The 19,355-nt window shown below is 40.3% G+C and overlaps 1 protein-coding gene and 1 non-coding gene across 2 annotated transcripts in view; both read right to left on the bottom strand.

Annotated features, from left to right (window-relative positions):
• Positions 1–1,268: 1,268 nt before the first annotated feature.
• The window catches only part of Plac1 (placenta enriched 1), a 30,304-nt gene continuing 12,217 nt past the window's right edge, over positions 1,269–19,355 (bottom strand). The window contains exon 2 of the mRNA XM_046418797.2: positions 1,269–2,133. Within this exon, the coding sequence (XP_046274753.1) occupies positions 1,441–2,076 (636 nt within the window). The 5' untranslated portion in view covers positions 2,077–2,133 and the 3' untranslated portion in view covers positions 1,269–1,440. The remainder of the gene's footprint in view (positions 2,134–19,355) is intronic.
• On the bottom strand, positions 3,356–3,427 carry Trnav-cac (transfer RNA valine (anticodon CAC)). The gene has a single exon. It is a non-coding gene; the product is annotated as a tRNA-Val (tRNA).

Raw genomic sequence — 19,355 nt, 5'->3', positions numbered from 1 at the left:
GCCTCAGCAACTTAGTGAGATCCTGTCTCACAATTTTTTTTTAAAGGTCTGGGCATGTAGCTCTGTGGTAAAGTGTTTCCGGGTTCAATCCCTGGTAGCAAAAAAAAGAAAAAAAAAAAAAGAAAAGAAAAAATTCAAATGATGAGCCTTCAGAGGCCTTGCCTGACCACTCTCATCTGACCACACTCTGGCCCTTTCATCAGTTTTCTTCTCTTTATTTAAAGCTTTCCATGGCATGTGTCACTATCTGAATTTATCTTTGTTTACCTACTTGTTTACTAGCAGTGTGATTGACTTCAATTTCTGAGTCTTTCTCTGCTCAATGACATATTCTCAGTGTCTAGAGCCATGCCCAGTATGTAATAGCACTGAAAAAATGAATATTTATTGAACAATTTACTTATTCTTATTCCCCTGAAGCCTGTGAGAAAGCTAATGGAATCCAAACTTTGGTGAAATTTTTATGATCATTATGTTGGGGGGCAAAAACTTTCAAAGTATTATCAGGTTGTGTCTAAAGCATAATATGTATCTCTGAACTTCAGGGACTTACCACTTAGCTAATGGAATGTGATGTGTATGATTCTTAGAACCACTGGTGAAAATCACCAGAGCAACCTATGCTGAATCAGCTTTTTGTCACTGTGATCAAAATACATAAGAACAAATTAAATGAAGAAAAGTTTATTTTGGCTCATGGTTTCAGAGGTTTAGTCCATGTTTGGCCAACTCCATTGCTCTGAGCCTAAGGTGAGGTAGAATATCATGGCCAAAGGGCTTGGCAGGGAAGATACACCCTTCCAAGGCATGTTCCCAGTGGCCCACCTCCTCTAGCCATGATCCACCTGCCTACAGTTACCACCCACTAATTAGTCCATTCAAACTAGGATGGGCTGATGAGGTAGCAGCTTTCACAATCCAACCATTTTGCCTCTGAATATTCCTCTATTAACATAGGAACTTTGGAGGTACATTTCATATCCAAACCATAGCACATGCTTTGCATGCATGAAAAGTGATATATAGCTAATGATCAAACTAAAAAGGCATATCACTAAGTTATGTTACTGGTACACAGAATAAGAAAAATGAGTATACAGATGGAGAGACAGATGGAGAAGGCTTTCTTGGAGAAACTTAAATAAGAGAGAAGTCATCCTAGAGGGAACAGACACTAATATTTGTAAACCATGTAAATAGTGCCTGGCTTGTAATAAAAGTATTTGTTAAATAAAAACACTCAACTGGTATTTTCATGCTACCAGAATTTTATTTTTTTTCCTTTATAAAGGTATAAAAATACAAAATCAAGAAGTTACTATGAGTTGCCATTTCTCAAAATTGCTCCTAAGAGGATCACAGGGCATTTATTTATATGATATCAGAAAATACTACAAACTAATTCTAGAAATGGCATCTTCAGGAGAGACCCCATACTTACTACATGGGTTCAATCAGATCATCTGAGGGAAGACACCAGTCTTCACAAACACTAAGAAAGTAAGAAGACCGCACAGGATGGGTCACCTCAGCCTCTGCTTGGTTATGTGAGGCCGGGGTACGCCGTTCATTAGAGACGCAAGGTGGACAGTCACAGTTGGGCCTTTCGCTGGACTGTGACAAGCTGAACACGCTGTAGCACGCATCACCATTCTTGGCTGTGGCTGCACTATCGCTGGCTGTTCTCAAAGGAGAGGGTAGAGTGAGCCACGGGGACCGTTGGGGGGCAGCGCATGACACAGGGATCACATACTTAGAGGAGGTACCCTTAGAAGCATAGTGCAACTCAGTGCTGTAGATGACCATATCCTGAGAGACAGCCTTGACTCTGATGCCACATTCAGTAACACGGTAGGTAAACTGGTAGAAGTGTGGCTGAACATGGTTGGCAGGGCAACCCAGGCCCAAATGCAGCTCATAGAAGTGTACATAGACATCGTTGTTCAACATGAAGGGGTGGACCGTGACCATGAACCAATCAATGGAACACAGGACAGTCATGGGATTTTGCCCAGAGCAGGCTGAAAACAGAGAGGCAAACAAGATCATGCCTCCGACCACGTTGAAAACTTTCATCTTTGCAGCCAATCAGGTGACAATCCACAGGAAGCAGGAGGATTCCGACAAGGATTTCTAGAACACACAAAAACACAAGAGGTAACAGCTTATTTTCTATTGAACATTCAAATATGATTTTTTCTTCTTTTTTTAAGCAAAAGGTTGTTCCTAAAACATTAAGAAGAAAAACTAGGTACACTAGCATAAACCTGTAATTCCAGTGAATCAGGAGGCTGAGACAGGAGGATTACAAGTTCAAAACCAGCCTCAGCAACTTAGCAAGGCCCTAAGCAACTCAGTGACACCATGTCTCTAAATAAAATATTAAAAAAGGTTGGGGGATGTGCTTAGTGGTTAAGTACCCGTGGGTTCTTAAAAGATAATAAGTGTCTAAGATATGATATCAGAAAGAGGTGAGAAGCAAAGAAGGAAGGAATAAGGAAGAAAGGACATCAAATGTCCAACTCAGTTTTCATTTTAAAAGTGGAAATGATATATCAAATTCAAAGTGCCTAAAATTTAGAAGAAAATTTCTATGCATAAGGGTAGGGCTCCACTTTTGTTCCCAGCTGCAGTAAGTAAAGAAGAGATAAGTAACCCTTGCTTAAAGGAATTCATTTTTTAGTAATATTTATTGAGTGCCTACTATGTGCAAAAAAAAAAAAAAAGTCTTGGGATAAAAAGCATCCCCAAACATTCTTTCTTCCTCTTTCCCCAGTTTCAAAATTGCAGCTCTTTCTCTTCATTTGCTAGTGATGGATTTGCTGCATTCTTTAAGGGAAACCATAGCATAGGGGCCGTCTAGCAAAGTGCACTGGCCTGGATGAAATGCTTTGTTTATGAGGACAGCTCACTCTGGGCTCTCTCTTTAATGACTCCTCATTCTCTTGGGGGTGTTGGGGTATAAAGAGAAGCCAAAAGACTCTGCCCAGTTCTTTCCTTTCCCCTTTGTTCATTCATGACTCTCCTTGGGCAGTTTTTTCATTTTTCACAAAGCAAAAATAGAATAGCAGCAACACACACAAGAACCCTGTCCCCTCACCCCCCAAAACAAAATGAATAAAATAAAACAACAAAACAAGTAAATTCTGATGGGAAGTAGTCCTAGATGACTCAATAGTTAAATAAACAAACCACTTATGATGTGGTATTTTTGCTGAAGTTTCTTTGGTAAGCTAAGAAAATTACTTCTTCACTACTACACCATTGTCTTGATCTAAAGGAGACCACTTAGTCCTAAGCATGCTTTACAGGTGGCTTTCTCTCCCTCTCCCTTTCTTTTTCCCCTTTTTTTTGGTGTGTGGTGCTGGGGATTGAACCCAGGGCCTTGTGCATGTGAGGCAAGCACTCTACCAACTGAGCTACATCCCTAGCTTTCCCTTCTTCTTTCTCCTTATTTCTTTCCTAATAATCATCTCACAGCCTGGACCCTTCTGTCCTGAATGAAAACATCCTGAATAGACTAAGGAAACAATCTTTTCAACCCATTTTTGTTGTTGAAACACTCAAACTGAGGCCCAAGGTGAAGGTTGTTCTTGTCTGGGGAGTTAAACCCTCAATTTCCTCTCCCTCTTTAAGCATGTTTCCTGTATTGCTCTCTTCCCTCTCCCTCTCATGGGTAATTCAAATAAAGGTACAAAATGGCCAGATTCTCTGAGAAACAAGACAGTTGACTCCCAAGCAATCATTTTAGACTACCTCCCTACTCTGAATCAGGTTGAAGGAAGGGGTTGGGTGACATCACTGAGTTTGGGGATTCATTTAGGCCAAATCTCCAAACTTGGACAGGACAGGATAAAATTTGTTTCCACTGATTTTCTTAAAGCCTGGAGTGGATTGCTATGTGATGCGAGCAAAAAACAGACACCTGTGTGTGTGACAACATATCTTTGAGCTCAGAAAAACAACTATCAGGGCTGGGGCTATGGCTCAGTAGTAGAGTGTTTGTCTAGCACATGTGAGGCACGGGGTTCCATCCTTAGCACCACATAAAAATAAACAAAATAAAGGTATTGTGTCTATCTACAACTAAAAAATATATTTAAAAAAACTTTATGAAGAAGTCAATGGCATCAACATTTCAGGCTGTGCAACTCTGAGGTGAGATTGAAGAAGGGGAGATGGGAAGGACAGTGCAATGCACTTGCTAATGAGCTTGCTAATGTTTAGCTCAATGCTACACTTTTGAGACTGGCTCTTGTTTGCTGAGTATAAGTCATCAAAACAGGCAGCTTCCCTTCCCCGGCTGCCTACAGTTCCCAGAGAAGGGGAGGTGGGATGTGTGTGTGTGTGTGTGTGTGTGTGTGGTGTGCTGTGTATCTGTGTGTTGGGGGATGGTTATAAGGCTGTCACAACACTGTGTGAATTGATCAAGATCAGCTGGCTTTTCTAACACCTAGCTGGGATGTGCTGGCAGAATGGGACCTGGAGGAGGGAGGGAGAGTGTGACCTCTGATTACTGGAGGCAGAGGAAAAGGAAGGCCAAGGGGCTAGAGATGGGAAGGAAAAGCCAGAAGAGAGGGCTTGGTGAGGTCACCAAACTGAAAGGTATTTTTAACCCTAGCTGGGGCTAGGCATAGAGCCTGGGAGCTGTGGACAGAATTCTAGTTAGTCTCCAGGAATATTCAGAACTGAGGGGAAGTTGGGGACTGGGGAAGAAATAAATTCAAAGACAGGAGTGCTCACCTTGGAACTACTGTGCAGCTTCTGGTGTCAGGGCCATTAGAAAGGAGGTCTCAGATTTTGTATGATCAGAGCTCCATTTTGAGTTGATTGCAAATTTGCCCTGCATCGAGCTGAGATGCTTTTGTCTAACCAAGCAGGGCTCAAACTATTGGTACATATAGTCCTGAACAGAGCTATAGAGGCTGGGCAGACCCACAGCTGCTCATAGCACCTGGATGCAGAATGTTTACCTTCCTTGCAGCAACAGAGTACAAGCAGCTTTCTGTTTTTCCAAATGTGGTTGATGCATATACATTTCCCATTAGTTCCTTTAGCAGACTTTTTCTTTCTTCCTTTTTCTCCCCTTAATAACTCCCTAATAAGCCTATTTGTTGATAAATCCTTTACATTAAAAAAATCATGAAATGCTTCATTTTGGTAATATAAACTCTATTTCCATTCCCCTGCAATCAAATCTGTGTTTTAAATTAAGTTCAGAAAGGGCTGGGGTTGTGGCTTAGTGGTAGAGTGCTCACCTAGCACATGCAAGGCCCTGGGTTCAATCCTCAACACCATATAAAAATAAAAAAAAAATAAAGGTATTGCGTCCAACTACAACTAAAAAATAAATATGAAAAAAATTAAGTTTAGAAAAATCCAAGTATGTATGTTGAAGAGATGCCCATATTAGTCACTGAGAATAAATACAAATGAAGCGAGCACTGTATCACTGAGTCACAACCAGTCAGATTAGCAAAGTTCAAGATCTTGGATATGAGAACAAAATAGTCTGCTTTTCTTTTTTCTCCTCTTTTGTGATACCAGGGATTGAACCCAGGGCTGCTTTATCACTGAGCTACATCCCCAGGCCTTTTGTTGTTTTTATTTTGAGACAGGGTCTCACTGTTGCTGAAGCTGGTTTTGAACTTGTGTCCTGTCTCAGCCTCCCGAGCCACTGAGATTACAGGCGTGCACCACCACATCCAGTTCTATTTTTCTTTATACATAGAAATGGAATGGACTGGCACAAACAAAGTTAAGAGGAAAGAAGAGTTGCTACTTAACTATCATATATTCTTATGCTAAAAATGTTGTTTATAAAGTTGAGCACTGATTTTTTTTAAATTGACAGATAGTTACACATATACAGTTATCTCTCAGTACCCATGGGGGATTCTTCTCAGGAACTTCAAGGATATCAAAATCCACAGATTCTCAAGTCCTTTATATATATAAAATGGCATTTTATTTGCAAAGAACCACATGTATCCTTCAGTATACTTTATATCACCTCTAGATTTCTTATAATACCTAATGCAATTTAAATGCTATGTAAGTAGTCCTGATACTGCATTGTTTAGAGAAACCCCAAATGGGTTGAAAGGGTTGTTTCCTTGGCCTTTACAGGATGTTTTCATTCAGGACAGAGAGGTCCAGGCTGTGAGATGATATTAAGGAAAGAAAGAAGGAGAAAGAAGAAGGGAAAAAGAAAGAGGGAAAAAGCCACCCCTAAAGCATTTTTTAGAAAAATCTCTGTATGTTTTTAGTACAGATGTAAGATTAAAAAAAAATTTCCATGTTGGGTGTGGTAGCCTATAATCCTAGCAATTTGGGAGGCTGAAACAGGAGGATCGCAACTTCAAAGCCAACCAAATCAAACATAAAAAGGGCTGGGGAATGTAGTTCAATGGTAAAGTGCCTCTGGGTTCAGTCCCCAGTACTAAAAACAAAATACCAAAAATCAAAAATGATTTTTATCTTACAAAACCGACTCTACCTGTAAACAGCTCCATGTCTACTCACCCCCATACTCCAACATCATTTGTGAGGAAGGGACTTCAGACCTCACCTCACAGTTTAAACAAAATTAAATTAAAATATATCAAATATATAAATGAAATCTAAAATCATCAAACTTGCCTGTTGTAGTAGCTCATTGGTAAGGCACCTCTAGGGTCAATCCCCTATATTGCCCTCTACTCACATACACAAAATTCCTTCTGTGAATGTGGAACCCATGGATACTGAGGACCCACAGTATTTGTGGGGAACAATGTGTTATTATGATACAAATGTACATTGTGAAGTGATTAGATCAAACTAATTGACATATCTACACCTCACATACTTCTAAAACTTGAGCGTTAAGAATAATAGTTATCAGAAACCTGCGGTGAGAGAAGTAAATGGGAAGAGGAGACATTGATCAACGGGTACAAAGAATCATTTAGGATGAATAAGTTTGTAAGGTCTATTGTACAGTGTGGCGACTATAATTAATAATAATGTGCTGTATATTTCAAAATTGCTAAAAAATAGATTTTAATTTTTTTCACTAGGAACTCTGTCTTATTGTCTTACAAGAAAGTGGTTAAATATTATGCCAGGCACAGTAGCACACATCTGTATTTCCAGTGGCTTGGGAGGCTGAGGCAGGAGGATCACAAGTTCAAAGCTAGTCTGTGCAACTTAGTGAGGCCCTAGGCAACTCAGCAAAAGCCTGTCTCTAAATAAAATATAGAAAAGGGCTAGATGTGACTCAGTGGTTAAATGCCCCTGGGCTCAATCCCTGATACAAAACAACAACAACAAAAAAGGGTTGAATGTTAGCCTAAACATAGTATTTTTAATCTTGAGAAGAAAATACTTAAAAAATAGGGGCTGGGATTGTGGCTTAGCGGTAAAGCACTTGCCTAGCACATGCGAGGCCCTGGGTTCAATCCTCAGCACCACATAAATAAATAAAGATATTGTGTCCAGCTACAACTAAAAAAATAAATGAATATTTTAAAAAAAAATTAAAATAGACACATACTGAAATCCAAATCAGTTTGGGGATACTAGTGAGCAGAGTGAGAAGTTGAACACAAATCTCTTTGAAAGCAGACAAGATCCTTACCTCCCCATCGCTTCTAATGCCATTCAAGACACATATAAACTCTTTGCATGGAGAATGGGGAGGGGAATTAGCTAAACATTTCCACATCTGGTTTTGTAACAGTTTGGAAAAAGAACTCACTCCATAGGCTCCTGGAAGCTTTTGGGGTCGACAGTTATTTATTTTTAAAATTCAATATACTCGTGACAGCCTAGTTATCATTTGTATATTGTTTTCCCAGAATCTTGTTGTCAAAACAAAGGGAAACAGAGGGGAAAAGGAAACTCCGAAGCAGCATGCAATTATCTCAGGGAAATATAACTGTCAGGACTTTGATTTGTAGCAGTTCGTCCATTCTTGCAGCTGATTTGAAGGAAAAAAATGAATCTGAGTGTGAATATTCTTTTGCAAAACAAGAACAGCAAAAAAGAATCCCAACACTTGATAAAGTCTGTAGTTTAGAAATTCACAGAGTCACATTCTCACTTTGTCCTGCAAACTATTTCAAGGTTCAAGAGCATTTTTAAATTGAGGTCCTTTTATAGTCCAGTTTTAAAGAATTAGCATGTGCACTGTTCTCAAGGAAAGAGAGGATTGTGATTAATACTAATCATATTGAAGGTACATTAAAGTGAGTTTGAAAATGAAATAACTGCTTTTGTAGAATTCACATTCGTTCTAAAGACTCTGGGACTGGTTCAGTTTTCCATCATCATGAAGCAGTGTTAAAGTAACTGCACGTTTTTCATCATTTTGTGTGGAAGAAGAATTATGAACTGCTAATGCTTAACAATGCCCATTTTCTCAACAGGGGAAAACACCTTGACTGAATCCTAAAAAAGACTTCATTAAAATTAAACTTTTCACAGTCATTAATTTTTTTTTTCTCATTCTAGTTTCTTTTTTTGGGGGGGGCGATTTCTAACTGTAGAAAATTTGGGAGAAATAGAAAAGAACAATTCCTCCTCAGCCCCCAAATAACTGATGTTAAATTTTTGTTTTACATCCTTCTAGTTTTTTTTGGGGGGGAGTATATGTACATATATATGCTTCAGTCATTTCTGGAAAAAAAAAAGTCAAGGCTTTTTGAAAGCTGTTTTTAATCTTTGACATTGAATTTGAAAGCAATCAAAGCATTATTTTTGTTTGGGCCATCTGGTTTTGTTCTTATAATCTGTTAAGCTATCAAGCATAGTTTAAATGTCATGGTTCATCTCATACACAAATAAAGGTTGCGAAATAAATAGGAGTCCGAGCTCCTTGTAAGAGAGAGACATTTTCGTTGGGTCACAAATTTGGTTACTAAAAGTTGAGTAGTCCAATGTGAAGGCAAACCATAATAAGCCTACATGAAAAGGGTAAACCATGCCCTAGCTGAACATAAATATTTCTAAATAAATACAGAAAGCTGTACTTTAGGGGAAATTGCAAATTTCAGGTCATGGGAACTCCTTTTCTTTCATGTAGAGAAGCTAAGTTGGTTGAATTTTAAACTTGAACAAAGGGATGTATTCCCTAATTTCCATAAAACGTACAGAAAATCCCAAATGCATGTCCCTAATTCAGTTTATGTTTTAATTTAATCATTTATTTGAATTTGATTTTTCAGAAAACTACACCCTTTGCCACAAAGCCCCAGAGTCTCTTCTCATTTTAAAAGACAAGGCAGGTTTGTGTCTGTGCAGGGCTCTCATCTGCACAGCAGCCACAGCCACATTTTTAACCCATTAGAAGTCTCTGGAAGTCTGCCCAGACCAGATAAAGACCCGTTTGCCTGAGATGATTTCAGGGTGTTACCATCAGGAGGCAGAGGATTGGATCAGATGCTCTTCCAGGACTTCACCACCTCTTTGATGCACCTGTGTCAATAAATGAGGGCTCTAGATGGCTTCCAAAAATGGTCAGGCACATTCCTCTCTCCCTTTCAAAATTGGGATTCTTGGGTTCAAGTTTGCTTAAAGAGAGGTGCACATATATGATCCCCTATGGGTGGCCCAAGTCCAAATCAAACCGCAGTTGACTTTATATGCCGTGTGGTTGATTTTTAACGGACTTGACCAGTATGCATCTTTCTCTAATCCAAAGCTCCTGTGCGTACGCTCCATGCAGAGTGTGGCCACTTGGTGCAAGTGTATACACCCTGACTGAGGTCCCTCACCATCCTTTGGCTCCCGAGAGGCAGAAAAGGTTTAGAAAAGGTTCCTTTGATGGGAAGGCTGTCAGTCGTTTTTAGTGAGCTTACAATTTGGGAGGCTTGCATCCATATTGGAGTAGGTAAAGATGGATTGCTATGTGGCTGGGATACTGTGAGACCAGCGAATAACATGCATGCACACACTGAGGGGGCGATAGATGGACAGACACAAACATGCACACTGACAAGAAGGAACCCAAATCTGTTTCCTGCTGTTGCTCTGATTCCTACTATTTCTTCCCATTCTTTAAGCTGTGCACTGTAACTTCCTTAAGGAAAAGGGTCTTGGTCTACTATGATATCTGACTTAATAAGTAATCAGTAAATATTTTCTGCTATTTCAGGCCCAGATTCTAGTCTGTGGGGCTCGTTGATGCCAAGGGTTCTACATCTGCCCAACCTATTACCCTCTCTTATTGGCTCTTTGCCAGCCACACCCAATAGAGCTAATACTCCTTGTACCCTTCCCTCTCTGTCTCTTCCTTGTACTCTGGGCTGGGTTTTCTACTCTGGCAACTCGACTAAGAGATCCAGGCCAACTTCAGGTCTTATTTCCACATCTTCCATCCTGAGTTTTCCCAAAAGTGTTTTACAGTTGATCCCATCTCCACATATGATGGATAATTACCCTGGTAAATATCACTATCCTTTTGTCTCACCCATTCTTTTCCATTCTTTCTCTCTCTCTCTCCCTTTTTTTTTTTTTTTGATACTGGGAACTGGGGATTGGACACAGGGGTGATCTACCACTGAGCCACATCCTAAGTCCTTTTTTAATTTTGAGGCAAGGCTGCTGAGTCTGACCTCAAACTTGTGACTCTCCATTTTTAATAAATTAAAAATAAAGTAAAATAAAAATATATTTATGCTTCTTTGAAATGTTTTAAGCAATTACAAAATTCAGGGATTTTTTAAAAAATAGTTTTTAGTTGTAAGGGGATTCAATACAATTTTTATTTATTTATTTTTATGTGGTGCTCAGGATTGAACCCAGTGTCTCACATGTGCCAGATGAGCATTCTACCACTGAGCTACAACCCCAGCCCAAATTCAGGGATTTTTTGGAAAAATTTTTATCAGTTATTGATGGACCTTTATTTATTCATTTATTTGTTTATATGTGGTGCTGAGAATCGAATCCAGTGCCTCACACATGCTAGGCAAGCACTCTACCACTGAGCCACAACCCCAGCCCAAATTCAGGGATTTTTAAAAAGCTTTTGTGAACATATCTGGGTTATGTATAGCATCAAATCTCAAAAATATGGCCTGTTTCTCTTAATTTGGATATCTTTCATTTGTACAGATATTCCCTTTGCCAATAGAGTATACTTCCTTCTGTTATCCCTCCTAATGCTTGCAGCTGTCTTATAAAGTCCCCAAAGGCAGGTGTCACATGTTAAAGCTGTGGAAATAGGGCCCCAGAAGGACAGAGAGTCTTGGTCAAGACCAAGGTTGGGTGAGTCAATTTGGGCCTCAGGCTCTTCCATCAGTCTGCCTAGTTTCTCTCTCCCTTTAGAATGCATACACAATCGCAAGACATTATTATGAATTGATCATTATGAAAGGAAGGGAAAGTCCTGAAGTAGCTTGGCCTATGGATTACTGTTCAAGATGCATGGAGAAATCTGCTTTTGATGGCTGTGTTATTTAGGAGCAAAGCAAAGCACAGTGGGGCTCTGGGAGCAACTTCCCATTGCTGGAGAAAGATGAGAGAAACTGTGAGATGGCACTGAGGGGCGGGAACAAAAACTTCTATTCTAAACTAAACTTTGAAAAAGACAAGACAAAGTACAGAGTATCCTTAGCTCTCATATGAAGCCCTCATCACACACTTGGAAGGACAGACCCAGGGAGACACCAGTTTAGTGTATAGTTTGTGACTTCCCAGAAAGTGGAGCCTGATTAGGTAGAAAACAAATACTCTAGAATGGAAGGCTCCATTGATGAAACTCAGGACAGCAAGGACAGATGCTCAACCCTGGGAGGATACCATTTCCAAGAAGATCAGATGATCCCCATATTCTAAGAGCTCTGTGCACCTATTTATGAATCTGCCCTGCTTCAACCAAACAGCTATTCCTCAGGCCAAGTTGCCAGTGCTTAAATCCATCCCAAAACACATATCGGCATACAGAGATACAGAAGGGCCATTTAATTTCCCACATGGCCCACCTTCCACCAAGTTGGAGTGTCCTCAGCAGTGAAAGAGCAAAAGGAAGCTCGAGGTAAATAAGCCATTAGGATATTTTGAAACTTGAATATTTTGTCTTGTACAAAGACATGAAGAACTTTTCCATGTGCCCTCAAAAATTTCAGCTGGCTATGGTGGTGCACATTTATAATCTTGGTGGCTTGGAAGGCTGAGGCAGGAGGATCACAAATCTAAGGCCAGCCTCAGCAATTTATTGAGGCCCTAAGCAACTTAGCAAGACCTTGTCTCAAAACAAAATATAAAAAGGGTTGAGGATGTGGCTCAGTGGTTAAGTGCCCCTGGGTTCAATCTCTGGTACCAAAAAAAAAAAAAAAACACACTTTAAAAGTTTTCTTTTTTACTTCTAAATAATGGGAACAAAGACAAAAACTGAGTCCATGCATTAGATAAGGCTGCTCCTCAGAGGCAGTTTCCTGATTGTGGAAACAGAGATTCTCATGCAGAAGGAAGGAAGGAGATAAATATTTATGGAGGCACTGTATCAAGGACTCTGTGTGCAGTATCTCACTTAAACCTCATTGTGACTTTGTGAGTAGGAACTTCTATTACTAGAGGCATTTTGTGGAAGAAGAAATTGAGAACCAGAAAAGTGAGAAAACTCACTAAACACACAAAGCTAAGTAAATGGCAAAGACAGGATAAAAAGCCTGTGCTATGCTCATGGAGCTTGCAAAGCTGTTTTTCTGGTATACACCAATGTGTAGAAAGTAAACACAGAGAAAATGTTCAAAAAAAGGCAAAGAGCTGAGCACAGTGTCCCATGACTATAATACCAGAGGCTTGGAAGGCTGAGACATAAGGATCCTAAGTTCAAAGCCAGCCTCAGCAACTTAGCAAGGCCCTAAGCAACTCAGTGAGACCCTGTCTCTAAATAAAATATAAAAAGGGCTGGGGATGTGGCTCAGTGGCCAAATGCTCCTGGGTTCAATCCCCAGTACAAAAAAAAAAAAAAAAAAAAAAAAGAGGCAAAGGCTGTTTAAAGGAATTTGAATCTAGGGTGATGAGGGATGTGGGGAAGATAATAGCTTTTCAAGAAGGGGAGATAGAGGGAAAAAGAGGCAATAAATGAAGGACAGAAATTCAGAGGTACTTAGAGAAGATAATTCTAGATCATCATTTGTATATCACCCCTTATATTTTAGACTTATGAAAGCAAACTGCCATTCCCTATTTCAATATACACATCATTTATTCCTTGAGCTTTATGCATAACTAGAGTATGATGAACCTGGGGACATCTCCCAATCTGTTTTGACAAGGGAAATATGTATGGCTTCTGCACAAAGCCACTAGATACGGCAACTCCAAACTATGAAAAATGGCCTGCCATCTCACCCAGTAAATCTTCCTGATGGAAAAAAAGGGTACCGCACATTCTCAAAGTCTTACACTTATTGCAGAAGTGGAGAATCACATATTCCTAATTCCACCCTGAGGACAGAGATTATGTCTCTCTGATTTCATCATCTCTTTGAAAAAAAAAATGCTGGTCTTTACTTACTAAACCTGAATGTTTGTGACATTGCAGGCAGAGCCCGGATGGGAGTGGTGGAGTGGGGGTGGGGGAGTACAGATAGCCAGTGATCTATTCAGTGGGTGAGTTTTTTCATTAGTGCCATGTTTTAAACAGCTGGAGCTAGGCGGCCCTTGTGCTCTGAAATTAGTTACGTTTTTATAGACTTTAGTGCTCGTTTAAAAAAAAAAAAAAAGGACCCACTTAGTGAGTTTGAAGAGAACAGCAGGACTGAGGTGTTCTTTATTCCTGGTTGAAACCACTGGCTTGAGGTACTAGAGAAGGGAATTGAGCTTATTTCCCCTTGTAATACCATCTGGTAGTTTCTCAGGCTCTTTATGAAGAATCCTATATTGTTTGAGCCATGAACTTGGCTCATAATAAGAGCTGAACAACTGTGGCACCCACCTGTTAGAAATCAAGACTGGGGTATTAAAACCAGAAGCACTGTTCCATTAGAAGGGCCTGGCTGTGTTGTGTGGAAGGCAAACATTTCCTAAATCCAGGGATTAGCATGTTCACATTGGGGCAATGACTGAAGCAGGTGCTCATTCTATGGGTTGTTCAGACTCATTTTTCTGACTGGTGAGAGGTAGAAACTGAAATAGAATAAGTCCTCAAAGAGCATGACCCCATACGAGTTGGGGAAGTAAGTCAGACATTCCCTCTCCTTTACTTGCTTGGAAAATGGAAGGAGACTTTTGGCACAAAATGGCAGCTGCCCTGGCTCTTTGGTGGTTGTGCTATGGAACTAGGTAGGGAAGAGCTGACTAAAGAAATAGGAAGGACTGAATTTGTCAGGGAATGTGGAATTTTAAATACACCTTCACTAGTGATCTAAATCTAAAAACATTCTCAAAGGGATCACCTTTTTGTGTATGGGAGGGTGGTGGTACAGGGGATTGAACCCAGATGTGCTTTACCACTGAGCTATAATTCCCAACCCCCCTTTTTTAAAAAAAAAAATCTTTTTAGTTGTAGATGGATACAATATCTTTATTATTTATTTATTTATTTTTATGTGCTGCTGAGGATGGAACCCAGGGCTTCATGAATGCTAGGCAAGAGCTCTACTAAACTACAACCCCAATCCCCCCCCCCCCCCCCCCCCCCCCCTTTTTGCTTTGAGACAAAGTCTCACTAAGTTGCCCAGGCTGGCCTCAAACTTGCCATCTTCCTGCCTCAGCCATGCAGGTCACTGAGTTTATAAGCGAGTACCAACATGCCCAGCTCAAAGGATCACCTTAAGGTTATTTACAAAATAACCTGATTTTTCAGGCAGGACAACTTCTCTTTAAGCCTCTTCTAGAGTTTTTTTTTTTTTTGGTAGGGAGATTGTTGAACTGGGAGGTATCTTTTAAAAAACATTTTAAGTAGATTTATTATTTCTAAGTACAAGGGGTGAGAGTTTGACTTTCTCTTCTTAAGTTTCCTTGAATGTACAAGGGTGGCTGGAAACTTGGTACTAGTAGTATTCTGGTTCTGAGTGCCCCTATATGGACATGTCCTCAGGACTCCTAGATTTGGCTAACTGGATGTTGGGGATACGTGATCTTGGTGAGGAAGACAGGAAAGGAAAGTTTATGGAAGAGATAGTGACTTAGCTTACCTCATGGGACAGAAGTAGGTACAATTTAGATGAACAGAAAAATGGTGAGAAGAAATTCTAGGGGAAAAATTTTGGAAATAATGAGGTCCTGGTGGGCTGATTTTATTGTGTCAAGAGAGACTGGAATGAGGGCCTGGGGCTATAGCTCACTGGGAGAGCACTTGCCTTGCATGCATGAGGCATTGGGTTCGATCTCAGTACCACATATAAATAAAAAAATAAAATAAAAATATTTTTAAAAAGAGAGAGACTAGAATGAAACTGCTGTTTTTTCACTAGCTGGGTAATCATGGGTGTTACTTTGCAAGCATTGTTTCCTTCCTTTGTAAAATGAGAATAATATTACAACAATAATACTTCATAAATTTGTTGGGAATGAGGCGATGAGTGTGGAATTGTTTAATATAGTTCCTGATATATAAATGCTCAACCAGTGTTAGTTATGATTCAAATTGTTATTGTTGAACATAGAAATTTAGCTAAACTGCCTACAGAAACAGCATTCGGAGTACCTTTTAGAAGCTCTTAATCTATTTTCTTGCTTATTTCTATTTTTTCCTTCTATTTTTAAAATTTAAATATTTTATATTTAAGTAGGAGTTTTTTTTGTTTTTGTTTTTATTAATTGTAGTACCGGGGATTGAGTCCAGAGGTGTTCTACCACTGAGCTATATCCCCTGCACTTTTGTTTTTTTAAATTTTGAGACAGGGTCAAAATTGCTGAGGCTGGCCTCAAACTTGCAATATTCCTGATTCAATCTCCTGAGTTACTGGGATTACATGCATGCACAACATGTTCTTTCTTATACCTAAACCACATCTGATCATGCGTATGTATAAATATGTAATAACAACTCCCACTATTACATATAATTATAACACACTAATAAAAATTTTAAAAAACCCCACATCTGAATTCTTAAAATGTCAGGGCACTGGGGATATAAATAATAATACTTTTAATCATAACTAACAGTGATTGAGCATTTATATGTCAGGAACCCAGGGGTGCTTAACCACTGAGCCACATCCCCAGCCCTTTTTATATTTTAATTAGAGACAGGGTCTCACTGAGTTGCTTAGGGCCTTACTAAGTTGCTGAGGCTGGCTTTGAACTTGAGATCCTCCTTCCTTAGCTTCCCGAGCTACAGGGATTACAGGAGTGTGCCACTGTGCCTGGTTTTATTGTTGCATTTAACAATCACGACAACCCTATGAAGTATTATTGTTATTATTAGTATTGCCCTCTTTTACACAAGAAGAAAACAATGCTTACAAAGTAACCTCCAAGGCCATATAGCTAATAAAAACAGTGCAGTTTCATCGGGTCTCTCTTGACACACCAAAGGCTCTGAGCTACTAGACTATCCTTTCTATGCCTGGGCATTCAAAAAACTCAGATATATTCGATATATAGACCTAAACTTGAATTGGAGCTCTGTCACTTCCTAGCTGTGTGACCCTGGGCAGGTCACTTCCCCCTCCTGGTTCCAGTTTCCTCATATAAAACAGAGGACAGTTGTTAACAACAGCAACCTCATAGGATTGGGATATTGAAGAAGGTATGAGAAACTGCACGTACAGGGCCTGGCACAGAGCAAGGGTCACATAAATGGAAGCTATAGAATAGGCTCAGGCAGACAGCCTGGCTACAGAGCTCCTTCTGCCCCCACCTCCTCCACTCCCTGGTTAGTCCCAACTAGAGTGCCATCAATCTGCCACTCTCCTTGGGGGTTGTCGGAAATTCCTGGCGCAGATGTCTCCTACAGGGACAAATTTTGGATATTCTTGCATCCACCCCTGTTACCACTGAATTATGGGGAGAGAGAGCAGGAGAGAAGACCCATTGAGAGGGAGAGGAGAAAACAAACGTCTTCTGTATACTCCTGCCCTGGTTCATGCCTGAAATAGGTGTTCGGTAAATACTTGAGGAATGTATGTACAAGTGAATGAAAAAAGAGACGGCGGGCAGGCATCCGGGAAGGGAGAGACAGAAATGACAGTGGTGGCAAACTTTTTCAGCTTCCATGACATCTGCCTTGGGGGCCTCCCTGGCTTTGGATTGTGGCCAACCCCAGCTCTCTCCTTCTTTTTGCAAAGGTCACATGTGACATCCTACAATCCCCCTTCAAGATACCTAGACAGAAGCTTTCAGGGGGCGTCCCAGTTTTGGGCTCAGAACACCTGACTTTTTCAACTGGGGACAGAAAACAGAGCTTCATTCTAATGCTGGTCTCAGGAAGCACCTCAAGGGATATACAGATATAATCCCATCCTTCAATTTGAGGTTTCCTTCTTGTCCTGAGACCTAGCAGGGGTGCCAGACAATGCATACACTAGTCATCTACCATTTCTTATTCAACACCATGTAAACAATATGACTACCAGATTTTTTTTTTTGTACTGGGGATTGAACTCAGGGGCACTTGATCACTGAGCCACATCCCCAGCCCTATTTTATATTTCATTTAGAGACAGGGTCTCACTGACTTGCTTAGTCCCTCGCTTTTGGGGAGGTTGGCTTGGAACTCATGATCCTCCTGCCTCAGCCTCCTGAGCCACTGGAATTATGGGCGTGCACCACTGGGTCTACCAGATTTTACCGTGAAAGATTTGCAAATGAATAACAACACTTGTACACAAAGGTGAATGAACAGGGACATTGAATGTGCATGCTAACCATCCAAGGATCTGGGGCTGAGGATTATGCTTTTTATGGGCAACATTTTCAAACTTTATGTGCCATGGTTTCTCAGTGCCCTTCATAAACCCAACTTCTGTTCAGACATTTGTTTCAAATAAGGTTTCCTTCATAAAAACACCACTGAAGGACACACAAGCAGAATATGCATTTGGCTTTTCCTGGGTGTTAAATATTTCATTTGATGTCCTGATTTTTCACACTACACTGCTGGAAAATTAATATACATCTGATTAATTGCCTGTGTGACAATCTCTCACCACAGAAGCAACAATGATTTGGATTCTGAACTCTCAATTCTTTACCTTTTATTTTTCTGGAAGCTTCTGGCCTCGATTTCACACCCAACCTCCTGTTACCCACAAATTCTGCAAATGACACACAAAATAGACAAAAACATCCCCTTTCTCGCCAAATAAAAACAACAAGGAATTGGAAAAAGAGGGTGAGGATTGTATCCTTCATGCTGTAGTAAAATCATTTTAAAGGGAGCCATTAAGCCAGGGCTTTCTAACACATGTAACTTGTTGATTGGTTTCATATTTGCAGCATTTCTGGCTGGATCTGGTATTGGGGTCTGACTCAGCAAACTTCTGCTTTATCTCATTCCACATGTGCTGAGAAGGAGGGAGATCTATAAATTGCCCAGCTAATGAGCCCCAGGGAGTGTGTTTATAATGTCCTGAGGTAGAGACCCTGAGTGGGGGTAACTTTGGCCTAAGGTCAGCTGGTTAGGTAGCTGGTTGACAGCAGTTGGAAGGGGACTACTTCTATGGAGGGTAGCATTTAAACTTGAACTTCCTTATGGAAGTGTCCAAGTTGACATGACCTTGCACTGAATTGTATTCCTCTGCATATGCTACTAGCTTATGCTTCGACATCAGATGCACAAGGAGTTGAGGGGGAGAACCAGGGGTGCAAAGAAAGGCCCTTTGCCTACTTCCGGAGTCACACATTATTGGAGAAAAGTTGGGACCCAAAGGTGGCAATTCCATGTGACCTCCTTCCTCCCCTTCAATATGAAATGTTGATGGAACTTGGTATTGAGAATGTACTGTGAACAGGGCTCTCATTTAAAGTTTAAAATGTCCTTTTATAACTGTTGGAAAGGAGGTTTGTATACATAGAGAGCATCTAGGATTTGCCCATTTCTGAAAAAAAAAAAAAAAACCTTCCTGACTGTAAATCCTGTGCTCTGTAAATAATTTGTGGGTCCAAGAAGACCAACAACTCGCATTTTCCTACCCCACTGCCCGCCCTGTTTTTGAAGCCCACAGCCAGAGGAGTGGGGAAAGGGCATCTTTGAGGGAGGAGATGACAGATGGATCCAAACCTGCATATTTATTTAGTAAACAAGCTCATCATCTTCTATATTTTAAAATTCACTGTGTGCAAATAGAAGCACAGGCTTCATTTGGGGGGAAAATGCACAGCAATACCCTTAAAGCCATTTGGTAATTGCAGTAAGGAGACAGTGACATTCCACCTAGGTGCCCAGAACAGCACACCTGTGATTTAGGAAA

The sequence above is a fragment of the Marmota monax genome, unplaced genomic scaffold, assembly GCF_021218885.2.
Source record: "Marmota monax isolate L192 unplaced genomic scaffold, Marmota_monax_Labrador192_F-V1.1 WCK01_AAM20220418_F8-fsc00054, whole genome shotgun sequence".
NCBI classification, from domain to species: Eukaryota; Metazoa; Chordata; class Mammalia; order Rodentia; family Sciuridae; genus Marmota; species Marmota monax.
This window is presented reverse-complemented; position numbering and strand designations above follow the sequence as displayed.